Below are 16,013 nucleotides of genomic sequence, written 5' to 3'. Positions count from 1 at the left end.
CAATGGTAAAGAAACTAGTTCTGTTTTGGCTTCATTTAAACACTTCCGTAGGCCAGGATTAAGCCATGCTAAATCCTACTTGTCAATAACCCCTTAATTTAACTCACCCTGAAGATTAAACGAATAGGTTGGCTGATATATGAGAGCCTGACTGAATGTGCTGTTAGCAGAGTAATATTAGCATGGAAAGAAACTGAGGTTGAAGCTGAGTGTAGTTAATGCAATGCACTGCGTTCTGGCCCCCCTGGAATGTTTGTTGCCTTGAGGATGGCTGTAATTTTATGTGAATGTGCCGCTTCTGGGTGGTTACTGAGCCTTCCTTACTGGCCAAATAATAGCCTATATCTTGCAACAGCAAGAAACCACTAAGAAAAAAGGGTGATGGGAGAGAGTTAAACAGTCTGAATTGAGTCTGAGTAAACAACCTTTAAATGATTGAAATAACATTATATTCTTATGCTTCTTATGCCTTACATTCTCATGCTAATTTATGTCTTAAATATCCCCTCCCTACATTTGTACATGGGAAATGGACTCTTAAATTCCAGCATGGATACTGGATAACTGAAGTGGAGTGTATAACGGTTAAGCTGATATTTGGATATGCACAACAGCAGCTCTTGCTTAATTTGTGGCTGATAGAATTTCAATACATATTTAAATCAGTGATCGAAGTTTGAGAGTCAGTGAGCTAAAGATGGATCAATGGTGTAAGTCACAGAAATGTGGCGAGGGGCTAGTTTTGTGGGGAGGAGGTCACTATTTACTTATCCAAAAATATCAATTCTGATGCATTATCTGTGGGGGGGGGTGTTTATTTTTAATGAAGTCCTGCTTTTATCTGTGTTACAGCCAAGTTGACTGAAGTTAGAAGAGATCAATTGACTTGACCAATGTCAGAGAGAGAGTTAGTGGCTTAGCCTCAATAGTGACATTCACTTCTACCTGGGCTGGTGTCCTTGGAGAAAATTTACCATTTTCCTGACTTGCCCAGATTATTTAATGCATCTCTTATTTTTAGTTAAATGTTTAACTGGAAAAAAAATGTTTTCAGACCATTTTTTCCCTGATAGCAATACAAATACACAGATTATATTAGCCTAACTCTGTAATCTTAAATCACCAGCCGATCATTTCTCAGCAGTGAAGCAATCTCTTTAACAAGAAGGCATGTTAATATAGTAACATTCTTAATCTGTTGATGATAATAATTAGACTCTGACTTTTTCTTACTGTGGGAAAATATTGTTGGATGGAATGCTGGGAATAGTGTAGGATCTCACTACAGAGAGATGGCTGGTCAGCCATGGAGCAGAACTAAATGAACCATCAGTCTTGTGTTTTTATAGTTGTACAGTGAATCCTCAGTCATGGAGTTTGAACTTTTGATTGTTTTTACATTGATTATTTTGACCTGGTAAAGTCATTGCTTTATTATTAATCCATTATGTAGATCATTTTTTAAATTCCTCTTGCAAGCTGTTGTACCATAATACTGTAATAATTCTCACCAGTCAAGAGTAGCTATGAGATAAGATCTATGAATTATCCCCAAAGCAAAGACAAGCAATCTGGGTTTTGTATGAGGTGGTCTTGACTCTTTACAAAGCACAAAGAAAAATTTAAGTTCAGCCTCTCTTTAGTATGACCCATTCCTGGCCCAAGATGATGTCTTCTACCTTACGAAAATGACATATTGTCTGAATCTGCCTGGTGACGCTTTCACATGGCAACCTTTCCTTTTCCTTTAAAAAAAAAAAAAAATGAGGTGGGGAGGAAATAGGTAGCAACTGAAAACAGGTTATTTTATAGCATTGAGAGACAATTACCAGAATGCATTTTTGCTGACTACATTCTTTACATGACTGAAGACTGAGTGTAGCATGGTACTGTTAGATAATTACTTGCCAGACTTCTGAAAGTCAGCAAAATTTAAAACATAAGCATCTAGCTGTTACATTTAAATTTTAAAATAATTATTTTTGAATAATTACATTGCATTTAAATCTATGTTCAAGTCAGCAGGTAAGGTAGTCAGTGTATAATTTCCAATATTAATGAATGTTCTTGTTCCTAATTATCTTAGTACTGCACTAAAGATGTTGCATTGTATGTTTAAAGTATTGAATTTGTTACTGAAAAGTTTGATGGTTTCGATTATATGGAGGCTGGGAATTTTAAAAGGAACCTAAGGGTGTTAAGTGCCCAGCTTCCATTGAATTGCAACTGGATTTTGATACCTAACTTGCTCTCTTGAAAACCCCAGCCAAAGAGGCTAGTCTCTTCAGGGTAAAGGTTGGTGCTACTTTCATGTTTAAAAACCCATATTTTGATACATGCACACCCTACTAACTTAATTAAAAAACAAACAGAAATCTCTGAACTTTCACATGGGTGAAATATTAACCAAGGGTCACTTTTTTTTTTTTTAAAAGACTGAGAGCCAGATTTACAAGTGCAGGTAGGCGCCTAGCTGGATTTACAAAAGAGCCTAAGCATCTTAGGGTACATCTACACTTTGAGCTGGAGATGTCAGTTCCAGCTTGAAGAGATATATCTGCGCTAGCTCTGATTCTATTAGCATGCTAAAAGTAGAATGTAGCTGGACACCGTGAGTGATGGGGGAGGGACTAGCTGCCCTGAGAGCATATCCTTCCAAGACACTAGGTACACGCTCAAGATGGCTGACCCCTCAGGTCACTTGCACCACCTCTGATTTTAGCTGTCTCTTCAAGGTGGAGGTATAAATTCCAGCTCAAAGTGTAGACGTACTCGTCGGCACCTATCTGCATCTAGCAGCAACTAAATACCCTTGTAAATCTGGCCCTGGAGCAAATATATAATGTGCATGGTCACAGTGCAAATACGATAAAGTCCTTATGATTCCCAGTGGACATTTTATGAAGTTGGGAAAAAAAGAGCTGCTGTCATCCCCACTCTATAATTCCAAACACCACAGGATCACAGGAGAGTGATACAGGGCTGTGAGCCAGGAGGTCATCCTGAGTTCTTATCTCACCCCTACAACTGGCCTTAATTACTTTGCACTTACAGTTTGCAGTACTACACAGACATTATTTAGTTAGGCTTTACGTTGCCCTGAGCAAGTAGGTTAAACAAATAAAGTTAAAAAAGAAACAGAGTCAGGAGAAGTTTCCCCGCTGTTCCTTTGCCAGCTCATAAATCAAAAGCAGCCTGGCCTAGAAACCCCAAATGTGTATTATTCTGTTATCCCTGATGAGGTTAATGCCTCTGACAGTTATTAGAAAGTTTGGGTTATTTTAAGGAGGAGTTTGATCTGTCTGTCTGTTTTATTAGATGTTTCTGGTTCTAGGAGGCACTGATAGGCACTTGTGGAGCCCTGAGCTTTACCTCCCCAGAAATTTCCATGAATTCTGGGGGAAACACTGACATAAGGGAAGCGAGACTGGTGCTTCACCTCCCGCGAGCTGAGCCCTCTGTGAGGGCATGAAAGATTGATGGGGCTGAGCCAGTAGTTTGATCTGGAGATGCCATGCTCGAAGGGTTCCTTCAGAGATGTCAACCTTGCAGGTTATGTTTTGGAACTAGGAAGCTCCATGTGGGCCTTGCCTTCCACTATCCATATGGTACAGAAAAAGGAGACTAGACTTCAACATGATCTCTTCTCTGAGCAGGAACTTTAAGCCCTGGATGGACTTCTGTCATTGAGCAATTCTTAAACACTTTTAAACAAATAAAGCAATTCTTAGACAAAAAAGAAAATAACTGAAGTTAAAATTAAACCAGCATACGTCTGACTTTTGGGCTGGAGATGGGAGGGGAAATGTTTCAAAAGAACAATATCCCATTTAAAAACAAATCCCCTAAACGAAACTTCTTGGAAATTCTGGATGTCTAAGGGCCTTAAAAAACAAAAAACAAAAAACAAAAAAAAAACAACCAACCAAAAAATACCAAACACTTTATTATCAATTGATACGTTTTCTGTTGAATCCTAAAATGGTATTTTTCCCCATTATTGTTTCACAGCCCACTCAACCATATTGATATGAGATGTTAGATTTCGTGGAAGTGCTTTGGTTGGTACAAATTAGCTGCGTTACAAGAACATTCTCAGGAATTGGGTTACTTTTCACTTTCAGCTGTTCTCAGGAATGTTTGTGTTTGCTATTGCATTTTCACATTCCTAAATTGAAGATTCAACGCTTAGGGCAGCATCATTCTCTTTCATGTACATTGACACTCATATAACCTTATCTGTTTCCAGATAATAGCTGTCCATCTATGTAGATGAATGGAATATTTTCATTCAAACTCTTGTGTGTAGCACCTTTCAGTTATCACTTTGTAGCTGAAGTTATGGAATGGAAAGTGTATCTTCAGTATGCAAAGAATTCTTCCTTGATCTTGTTAGAACAATAAGTGCATTTTTAACATACTGTGTGTTTACACTAAATTTATACCTTAACTCCTTCCCTTTCTTCCTTTTCAGTATATGGTGCTACTTTAATAGTTATCAAGTAACAGTGCCTAGCTAATTGCATTTTTTAATGTCCATCACCTGAATATCAAAGTGCAATGTCATTTATCGGGAGTATCTTGACAGCAATAGGTGAAAGCCCATGGCAGAATGCGATAGCAGGATCCAAATGGCCAGTTTGTGGGTGGCAAGCTAGTGTGCACCCTGTCTTGAACTCACTAAGGCTCCAGGTAGACAAGCCCTTAGTGTTTAGAAGTAGTTGTACTAAAAACACCTTCTCTGAAGCAGTGGGATTCAGTGTCTGGCTAGTGCAACAGAGAAAGCTTGTTCATGGATACTAGTGAATAATTTCTTTGCTTGGTTCATGTCTACTCTCCTTCACTAGAATCAAGGGCAGCCTACTGGTTCCATTTTACAGTAGAACAGCCTGCAGTCCCCCAGCTGAAGCTTTTGTAACATATGTTTACAAAGCAATAGAAAGAAATGAACATTTGAGGAATCTTGTAACAATCTACAGGTAGTACAAAGTTTGGATGAGAGAGATATCTGACGTGAGTATCTCATTGCCTTCCGATTCTTTGTGTGGCTTTGCTTCCTTGTACTGATGATTGGTCACAGCATTCTTTCACTTAGTATTCTGGTACACTATGCTATTCCTCCTTCCTTCCCCATGCACCCTTTAATTTTCCCTGGCCACAGGAATGTCTGTGAAAGCAAGAAATTTAAACAGCACTATCATGATGGCCAGCCTGCAGAGAGTTGGGAATTGACTGTAATCCATTATGGCTCAAACTGCATTCTGTCACAGGAATCTCCACTATATACATTCTGAGACCATGATGCGTCTAGTGTAATACAACTGGTACCCTTGAAAGCTGTGTGGTTTTACTGCTTTGAGTAGTCTGGTATAAACACAGTTTGATAAATGATCCCTAGGGGGATCTAAGGTTCCCAGTTAAACCATGGAGATCATTATGGCTCCTGATACATGATGGTACTTAAATGATGGAAAGAAGGGTCAAACGTACTGTGTATATTTCTATGTAGAGCTGCTGAAATATGGCATCCAACACTAAATTAAAATGAATTTGCTTCAGCTGTGCCTGTGCCTCTTTTTGAGCATTTGAGTAAAGGAGTTTTAGTCACAAGAATGCTTAAATATTAAATATTTGCAGGCTCAGTAGTTCACACTGAAAAGGGCGTATTTTATGCGGAATTAATTGGTGCTTAACCCAGAAAATGGGCAGATTCCCAAAGCCGTCACCAGAAACCTGGGATGGTAGTGGCTAAACAATCCATTCAAAGATCTCCATGCACCCTCCACACACTCAATTATTTGCTGCGAATGTGACATGAGGAAATTAAATTGAACTGTGCATGCAGCTAGTAAATTTCATAGTGCCCTAACATTTTTGGAACAATGACTTCAGCAAAGCCTATGTGACCTAGAAAAGAGAGTCAGTCAATTTTTCTAGTATTTCTTAGTATTTCCTAAATCCTATTTATCTGGTGCCTCTCCTTGAGAGACTTAAAGCCCTTTTCCTGAAGTTATACTTCTCCAGTCAGGGAATAAAAACAATGCCATTCCACTTTTGTTGTTCAATGACAAATAAACATACCTCAAATTTTGAATATTAACTAGTGAATTCTTGCAAATAACTGTTTTATCTGAGTAACTGATACATTTGAGGAAACCATGATCTGTTTGTGAACATTGAGATTTATAAGAAAGGGGGACACAAGAATTTTACATGTCACAAGGATAGTTGGAATTGAGATTTGAATAATGCTTGCACAATTTATGTATATTCCAAGAAGCCTTTTTAAAAAAAAAAAAAGTTTTACAGGTTATTCCAAACTAAGCATCCCCAACACCAATTGGCTTCTGTGCTCACAGTACCCTGTAAATCAGGTTACTTTTATTTAGTTGCAAAATAAACTATTTAGGTGCTAACTTTAGGCCCCTATTTTGATAGTGTGTCTTAGTATTTGAAAAAGAAAATATCAGCCCATCTACAATGAATAATATGGTAGAATGACACAATCATGTGAGGACATGGGGGGAGACTAATTTTTAGCATTCTGAAATTAGTTTCTGCTGCTGACACCATAGAAGAAATCTATCGGTGGCTCAGAAGGTCACACTACTTCATGGTATTTGTATGTCAGGAATTTTACTCATTTTAGACTGTTAATTCTTAAAGTCTGTGTTTGAGCAACATTAATTTTCTCTTTGTATTGTTTGTTTTCTCATGTCTTTAAAGTTTTACTACGTGATATTTGTTCATAACTGTTAAGTTGTGAAAAAGACTTGAAGTTGATGTAAATATTTGAAATAATCTTTCCTCCCTGTTCCTTTGAGCAGTATACATGCCAGAAATAACCCTTTCACCTTTTTTGATAATACAAGCTGCATACAGTGTACCTTGGCAGGATAAGATTCCAGGTGGCATTAGAACATTTTTCCATACAATTCCATCTCCAATCTTATAATTAATGTGGGATGCACAACTCCTGTTCTTCTCTCTCTGGCTGACTTGCCTATCTGCAAGAAGCAGGAACCAATGCATACAAGAAGAGAAATATAAAAAGTTAATATTTTAATTAGGGAGACTGAAGGAAGTTTTGATAATGCCAACAAAACACTTCAAATATAATCTAATGCTGAATCCTACAGCTGTTTCTGCTTTTAGAACAAAATATACAAATAACAGAACATGAAATTGGCATTGTCTTTTCTTTTCCCCCTCCAGTAATCAGATCAGGTAGTTGTTAAGCTAGGGTCAAACCCTGGCCCACTCCAGCTCTGCAGCATGGAGCCATCTGATGCTGTGGAGCACAAATGTTCCCCAGGGCTGCAGAGTTCTCTTGGTGTGTTGGGATTAGGAGTTAGAGAGGGATCTTGTATGATAGCCAGGAAGCTCCCTCATAGTAATGTTTGTGCCCCTGTCCTCCAGCTGTCACCCACAAAGTTGAGAGTGCTGGGGATGACATCAAGGGAAGACAGTACATCTCCAGTTTCCCAGAAGAAGAGTATGGGGTGTCTCTGACTGCTGGTGGTTAAATGAGATAGGTTGAACAGCACCTAAAGCAAGCTCCTGGTTGACCACTCTACACTGGTATAGTCTGGCAGAGCAAAAACATCCTATTATGCTTATCAGGAGTTGAAAAACACATGCATGGTAATTCAAAACTCTCTGGTGTGTTTTATTTTAAATACTACTTAAGGACCCAGGATTATGGTCCCTGCTCTCCCCTCTGGCAGTTCTGGAAGAGTTGCAATAACCTCCACAGGCAAAACATGGAAAAATGGGGACAGGGAACCTCAGAGAGCAATTAGGGTGTGGGAATGTCACTGTGTAAGTCCCCAACCTGAAAGATTCTGTGCCTTGCTCTGGCAGACTGAATACAAAGCCCCTCTGTCATCTTTCTACACTGGGAACAACTGTCCTCAGTTAGTTGACTTATGAGGAGCTTGATTACATGCAGGTAGAAGGCTAATATATGTCTTGCTCCTGTGTGACTGAGCTATGATTTAGGCTTTGACCAGGGTGTCCTTTGTCTGGCCAGGCCTACTAGCAGCTGACTATATAAACATCAGTGTGTGGTGGTTGATGTGATCTAACTGCTTCAGTTTGTGTTCGTGATATTGTCCTAGATGTTTGTCCCTGGTGGTCTTTGATAAGTCCTGTCAATGGATTTCTTTGAGTGTCCTGATGAATGGTCTCTACAGTTCTCCCAAATGCTAATCAGAGAATATCAGGGTTGGAAGGGACCTCAGGAGGTCATCTAGTCCAACCCCTTGCTCAAAGCAGGACCAATCCCCAACTAAATCATCCCAGCCAGGGCTTTGTCAAGCCTGACCTTAAAAATATCTAAGGAAGGAGATTCCACCACCTCCCTAGGTAACGCATTCCAGTGTTTCACCACCCTCCTAGTGAAAAAGTTTTTCCTAATATCCAACCTAAACCTCCCCCACTGCAACTTGAGACCATTACTCCTTGTTCTGTCATAACTACCACTGAGATCAGTCTAGATCGATCCTCTTTCGAACCCCCTTTCAGGTAGTTGAAAGCAGCTATCAAATCCCCCCTCATTCTTCTCTTCCGCAGACTAAACAATCCCAGTTTCCTCAGCCTCTCCTCATAAGTCATGTGTTCCAGTCCCCTAATCATTTTTGTTGCCCTCCGCTGGACTCTTTCCAATTTTTCCACATCCTTCTTGTAGGGTGGGGCCCAAAACTGGACACAGTACTCCAGGTGAGGCCTCACCAGTGTCGAATAGAGGGGAACGATCGTGTCCCTCGATCTGCTGGCAATGCCTCTACTTTTACATCCCAAAATGCCATTGGCCTTCTTGGCAACAAGGGCACACTGTTGACTCATTTCCAGCTTCTCGTCCACTGTAACCCCTAGGTCCTTCTCTGCCGAACTGCTGCCAAGCCATTCGGTCCCTAGTTTGTAGCGATGCATGGGATTCTTCCGTCCTAAGTGCAGGACTCTGCACTTGTCCTTGTTGAACCTCATCAGATTTCTTTTGGCCCAATCCTCTAATTTGTCTAGGGCCCTCTGTATCCTGTCCCTACCCTCCAGCGTATCTACCCGTGACCCCTTCAGCCTCTCCCCCAGAACAAGCATATACTTTTTGTTAAAATTTCATTAGAATCAGTACCTCCTCCTCAAATTCCTGTCAGCTCTTTACTTACAAGAGCTCTTACTCTGCCACTTTGTTCCCATCTCACGGTTACTTTTGCTGCCCTGCCTCTCTCCTAACTATTTGAATACTTGCTTCTCTCTACAATATCACGTCTTTCTTCAAATCACCCAACTAGCAGACTCTGTTTCTCTGATGGTCTCCCCACTCCAACTGCTGTTTCCCAGTTGTCACAGGCCTCTCCAGTCTGGTTACCATGGGGCTCCCTCAGCACACCAGCAGGATTTACATGGGCCATTTGTCAAATATGCAGTGAAAGCTCATTTCTAACTATACCCTGATTACTGGGGCATGGCAAAAGTATTGTGTAGCACAAGATTTATGATGTACAAACCCTAAATGAGAAGCAATTATGTGTGATTTAGATTCACTTTTTAAATAAAATGAAATGGCAGTCATATTAAGACCAATGTGTGCTAAATCCCTATTTATAGTTAAAATTTAAAATATTAATAGACACTGTATGTAGCTTTTGAAGAGTTATTGATGAGTAAAACGTGATAGATATATGATGTAGGTATGACGAGGTATAGATACGGGATGAGATAAATATATGTCATTAAGAGCGTATGGTAATTTTTCCAGCATATTTTTGATGAATATAGCACAGGTACTTCTTTTTAAAAAAAGAAACACATCCATATATGTGTTTGTGTGTGGTTAGTGACTGTAAAGATAGTGGGGGAGTCTGAATATGCCTCAGGAATAGTTCAAATGCATATCGCAAGAAGCTCTGGTTCATAGAACTTTCCATGGATGCGGGGTATTTATTCCTCTGTTGCAAGCTGACATCACTTGGCAGCTACATATCCCATCTTGCTTAATGCCTGTAATGTTTTTCTTTTTGATCCTTTGAATCTTCCACTGACTGACAGAAGCCAATGAGGAAGGAGAAAGACACATCAACATAGTCTGACTTTGGTCTTCCCTAGGGTAGTACCTCCACGAGACATGACCCTAGGAATTCCCTGACACTGATCAGCTGTGACCCCTTATATTATCTGAACAAATCTTCAGTGATCAGAGAGCATGTGCTGAATTCTCACTCCCTATTCACGTCTAACCTGAATCACTTGGAAAGGAATGCAGTAACTTTGTTTGACATACAGATGTACAAAAATGAATTATGTGCATATTTAAAATGCCTTTTAAGGGTGACATAAAACACACACATTACAAGGTGAAAATTCCAGCTGGGGAAGTTTAATACTTGGCTACTATTAATTGTTGTTGTTTGTCGCCCTCAAAGGAAATGCCCCGGTCTTTCTGTTTTAGCATTGAGCAGGTAATGCTGAAGCACGTAGTCTTAAGCCTTGGTAGCTATTATAGCGTCCTGGTCATTTAAATGGGAAGTAGACAAAAAAAATTCTTCCAGCTACAGTTTAGTGTGCCAAATTCAGTTCACATGGTGGCACTAGAATGGAAGTTATTGCCCTGTTGGAGTTGGTAATTTAGTTGGCTGGCAGAAGTAATTCTTAGTGCTTTATACTTCCTGTGAGTTGTGCAAATGGATAGTAAATGGTAAAAAATCAGGAAGAAAGCAAACGTTGTACAGACTTGTTAAATTGTGGGGGTGGGAGTTGGCTGTGTGTTTTCCAAACAACATTTGGTTGGGAAAATTGAATGTCAGGGTAACGCACTGATCATAATGACAGATGCTGGCAATTGGATGACTATGGAGAATTTTATCTCCACTTTTAAACCACTAGAGGATGGTTCCTCTGGATCAGATGTTAAGGAATAGTGATGAGTGAGGAAACTGGACCTGCAGATGTTTGTACAATACATCATCTGTAAAGAGAATTCAGAGCGACCAATGTGAGGCTTTTCACGACCACCAAATTTAATGCAATGCATACAAACAAACAAACTCTTATAGGCTGCTATGCCATAGTAGTTAGTAGGAAAGCAGTTCTGTTGTGGGGTTCACAGGTGAATGCAGATATTATACAGGGATATTATTAAGGTTATCCTCTGTTTCACTTCGCTTTCTTAGCTCAGAAAAAGGAGTGCAATAGACAGCATACTAACGATGTGTATCTGTTTCAGTTTGCAGCTCATCTAGTGCAAATCAAATATCCAAGAGTCTGCATTCTGGATGGAGGCATAAACAAGATCAAGCCAACTGGTCTTCTGACGGTTCCTTCTCCACAGATATGAACCACTACAAATTTTGAGAGAATTTAAAGTTAGAGGGTTCTGTCGACTGTGTGTGAGCATCATAAACCCTAAGGGCATTAAGACATCTGCAGTATACAAGAAATCCAGATTATTAGTGTCTTTCCATGTGGATCTGGAGTGAAAGAGCTTTTGATTTTATCATTTGACATGGAACTTCAATTGGACTGGATGAAAAATGTGAAGCTTTAAGTCTGGCAAGGGACTTCTTTCAGCAGCAATGAAATCTGCATCGAGCATTGTCAGATTCCAGTAGAAAAGCAGTGTAGCTCAGGTAAATATTTAGGGTCTATACATATTTCAGCAAAACAGGAGAAACCATTGCCAGAGAGATCACAGTTGCATTAAATAGATTGTTTTAGAAATATTTTAGAGAGTGAACATTGAAAGTAATAGGCTGAAATTGTATCACACACATCTTACTACAAAGAACACTTTTTTTCTATCAAATCTTTAAAGAATAAATGCTGCATTTAATGATCCACTTTTGCTCTGGGCAGCTGTTTTCTGATCTGAGCAGGAAAAGAAAATAAATAAATCCCAAACTGGAAATCAGTGTTCGGAGTGCTGCTGAATATATCCAGATATATACCTTCTTTTAGAGAATTGTTCATTCAGATTTCCTTTGCTCTGTTATTACCGTAGCTGTTGCAGAGTAGGCCTCATCCTGTGCAAATAATTTAATGACGTTTCCTGAAACATGAGAATTCTTAAAATATGCAGGAAAAGTAGGCTTCTGACTGTACTGTGGGAAGTGACAAAAGATTAATTAGCCAAACAATAATAATAGTGGTCCATGTTTGAAACACTGATGAAGGAAAAAAAGCAGTTCTGTTTTTTCACACGATAGGACTCCCCAACCTTTCATAGAAATGTACATTCTAATTGAAGGTGGAAAAGGTGTACTGGGTGATCTACTTTATTCCACCTGCCAATGTAGTCACTTTTTGAAGGATCACTTCTTGAGTCTGAACTTTAAAACTGACACACTGATTCAGCAGTCATATCTCTAAAATAAAATATATGCCAGTGCTGCAGTTTTGTGAAACCAAGTACCACAAGTGGGATGAGATGGTTTTGGGTAAAGAGAATTTGGAAATGACTTCAAAAAGTGACTACATTGGCAGGTGGAATAAAGTAGATCACCCAGTACACCTTTTCCACCTTCAATTAGAATGTACATTTCTATGAAAGGTTGGGGAGTCCTATCGTGTGAAAAAACAGAACTGCTTTTTTTCCTTCATCAGTGTTTCAAACATGGACCACTATTATTATTGTTTGGCTAATTAATCTTTTGTCAGAAGTCAGAAGCCAAGAGTGTCAAAATCAGAGATAGGAACAGGAAATGGGGTCTGTCTGCTGCCAAGGAGCTAAAAGGGAGGGTGACTTTATTTTTTGTTTTGTTGTTTGTTTGATTAAAGGCTTTATTTGTGTGAGACTCACCTTTTGATTATGGTGAAAAATATCTGAATTCTATGCCTCATAATTTTAGCTTAACCACAGTTTAGCCCCAGCTTTGCTATGGTTCCAAAAATTCATTTTTCTAAGTAAAATTTTTAAAAAAACCTCTAAAAATCTACAATAATCTATATCTTCCTGTACATCACTGATAAAAGTACAATATCTTTAATCCCAAAAGATGTGATGCAGGCTGTAGGCTCCCTAAATCAATAGCATTAAAATAAATGTATTGTGCTCTAATGCCCTGAGAGCAAGAGCCAGTGAGGGAGGGCTGATGTGTAAAGGGAAAAAACTTTGAGATGGTACTAAGAATCTTCCTATAACTTTAAAATTAGAAAACTTCCTTGTGCATTCTTCTGAGTATTATCTGATTTTATAATGTGGTTGTAGATATTAAAGTAGCTTGTAAAATAAAAAAGCATTAAAGATTTGTTAGTGTGAGCAGATGGGAGTTTGTCATTTGAGTTGACACAATGTTCCTTTTTTTAGAGTGGTCCATGAACTATAAAGGTTTACAATAAAAGTACAGTGTTAGTATACAAGGACTTACTCTGGAAAAAGTGACTAAAACTAGTGCTTGCCCTAGTTTGGGAATTCATGTGATGATTTGGTTTTAACTTTGCAAATAGAGCATTGCAGCAGCTCAGTATATTTACATTTTTTCTTTCCTTATGTCATAAAAGATTAATTTCCAATATTAAGCCATTTGAAGAAAGGCTAAATACGGACCATGTGCTCTTCTGTAGATCGCCGACAAGATTATCTCATAACTGAAACCGTGGAAGATCAGCGTCCTAGAGGGAGCTGTTCCACCAGAGCACTTGGATCTGGACTGCTCAATGAGCAGAAAGTTTTATTCTGAAGTTGCTTCAGAGGTTCACTTGTGGCACACCATTAGCAATTCTTGATATCACCAGGTGACTGTGATCTGAGCAGCCCTATATACTGCATTATTCTTCATACATGGAAATGTATGTCAAGAAAAAAATTATTTACATGGACAGGAGTCACAAAAAAAGAAACGTGCAAGACCAGGAAATGCACAGAATCATTGAGCAACATCTAATTACAGTGAAGCAATTAGAAATGTGTTATGCCATTTACCTTAACACTTGTATAACTTAAACTGGACTAGATTGAGTTGCTAATGTGTAGCACTACTTATTACTTTGTTACTGACATTTTAAAAGGCTGAATAGATGGAATGAGGATATGCAAAACTTGAGACATTTTAAAGAAAGGAATTGCACATCATTTCTAGACTCCACTTTTATTGGTGTGTCTCAGATAGGCAGGGGTGAAAGTAATATAAAGGATTTACCGTTACACCGGAGTCCTGAGCAGGGGGCGGGGCCTTGACTGGAAGAGGTGGGGCCTTTAGAGATTAAATTGAGATTTAAAGGGCATGGGGCTCCGGCTGCGGTAGAGGCGGCTGGGAGCCCTGAGCCCTTTAAATCACCGCCGGAGCTACCAGTTGCGGAGGTGGCTGGGAGCCGCGGGGGGCCATTTAAAGGACCTGGGGCTCCGGCCACCGCTACCGCAGCTGAGCCCCGGGCCCTTTAAATCACCACTCGAACCCTGCTGCCAGAACCCCGGGGTAGGAGCAGTGGCAGAGGGCTCCGGCAGTGATTTAAAGGGCCCGGGGCTCCTGGCCACTGCTACCCACAGTGGAGCCCCGGGCCCTTTAAATTGCTGAAGGAGCCCCAGGGGCTCCGGCAGCAGGGCTCGGATGGTGATTTAAAGGGCCTGGGGCTCCAGTCACTGCTACCACCCTGGGCCCTTTAAATTGCTGTGCGAGCCCTGCTGCTGAAGCCCCTGGGGTAGCGGCGGTGGCCGGGGTCTCTGGTGGTGATTTAAAGGGTCTGGGGCTCCTGGGCCCTTTAAATTGCCTACAAGTGCCCTGGGGGCTCCCGTCTGCCACCGCTACCTCAGGGCTCTGGCGGAGATTTAAAGGGCCCGGGGCTCTGCTGTGGTAGCGGCGGCTGGGAGTCCTGGGCCATTTAAATCACCACCGGAGCCCTCAGCCGCCACTACGGCAGCAGGGCTCGGGCGGCAATTTAAAGGGCCCGGGGCTCTGGCTGCTGCTACTGCCCCGAGCCCTTTAAATCGCTGCTGGAGCCCTGTTGCTGGAGCCAGCAGAGGTTTAAAGGGCCCCGGACAGTAGTGGCGGCCAGAGCCCTGGGCACTTTAAATCACTGCCTGAGCCCCGCTGCCGGAGCCCTGGGGTAGCGGCGGCTGAGGGCTCCGGTGGTGATTTAAAGGGCCAGGGGCTCCCAGCCACCGCTACTGCAGAGGAGCCCTGGACCCTTTAAATCGCCGATGGAGCCCCAGGGCTCTGGCAGCAGGGCTCTGGTGGCAATTTAAAGGGCCTGGGGCTCCAGCCACTGCTGGGAGCCCCAGGCCCTTTAAATCACCACCTGGGGAAGCCGGTCTCGTACGGCGCACCGACTCTTGCTGGTATGCCATACCAGACCTTACTGGCTTACTTTCATCTCTGCAGATAAGTATTTGTTACAACTAAAAAAATATCACCACACACAATCAGTCTTGCAGTCTGAGAGCTCTTCATGGAAATCTTTGTGTATCTGGATTCTGTTGTTATGCCAGTTCCAGCACTCAGTGACAAAATTTGATTTTATCTTTTCCTCTTAGAAGTGTGAGATTCTTGTAATTGTTTGGTAACTTGTTCTCGCTACAGAGTTCTGTTTTTATGCTATCTGATTTAAAGGAGAAAAGTAGACCTGTGTTTTGGTCATTGATATTCTCACACTACATCTATTTCACCAGTTCTGGCACTGCTGGGAAGTCCTGCTGTTGGCATGGAGGTATGCCAAACTGCCAGGATGTCCAATGAAAGCAATAGAAAAATGACATCCACTATGCCCTTCTTCTAGCAGTCCCATTCCCCCTTGGCCTTTACAGGCCATTATGTAATTGCTGTTCTGCAATATGTTCTCCGCAGCCCCAGTACTCGGCCCAGAACCATCCTCTGATATTTTCATTATGTTCTCCTTCCAAAGGTTTTTCTGGCACCCAAAGATATTTGTGTAGTGAATTTTTTGGGCAAAGGCAGTTAGTTCTCACATCCTTGATTTCTCTCCTGCCTTTATGCTTGGCAGGGCCCTTCCTTTCTGGCTATAACTTTGTCCCTTCCTCAACCTCATTCCTCTGATTCCAGAGAAAGTTCTCCATGGTCCTG

The 16,013-nt window shown here is 40.9% G+C and overlaps 1 protein-coding gene across 6 annotated transcripts in view; it reads left to right on the top strand.

The window, feature by feature from the left end:
- The window catches only part of TBCK (TBC1 domain containing kinase), a 184,007-nt gene extending 169,939 nt beyond the window's left edge, over positions 1-14,068 (top strand). For 5 of the 6 annotated variants that reach the window (XM_048846664.2, XM_048846656.2, XM_048846659.2 and 2 more), the window contains one exon: positions 11,225-11,908. In XM_048846664.2, coding sequence (XP_048702621.1) covers positions 11,225-11,335 — 111 coding nt within the window. In that variant the 3' untranslated portion in view covers positions 11,336-11,908. Of the gene's footprint in view, positions 1-11,224; positions 11,909-13,560 lie in introns of those variants that run through there. The other variant, XR_007356190.2, reaches the window with a different exon arrangement.
- The last annotated feature ends 1,945 nt before the right edge of the window (positions 14,069-16,013 follow it).

Source organism: Caretta caretta, chromosome 4, assembly GCF_965140235.1.
Source record: "Caretta caretta isolate rCarCar2 chromosome 4, rCarCar1.hap1, whole genome shotgun sequence".
Lineage (NCBI taxonomy): Eukaryota > Metazoa > Chordata > Testudines > Cheloniidae > Caretta > Caretta caretta.
This window is presented reverse-complemented; position numbering and strand designations above follow the sequence as displayed.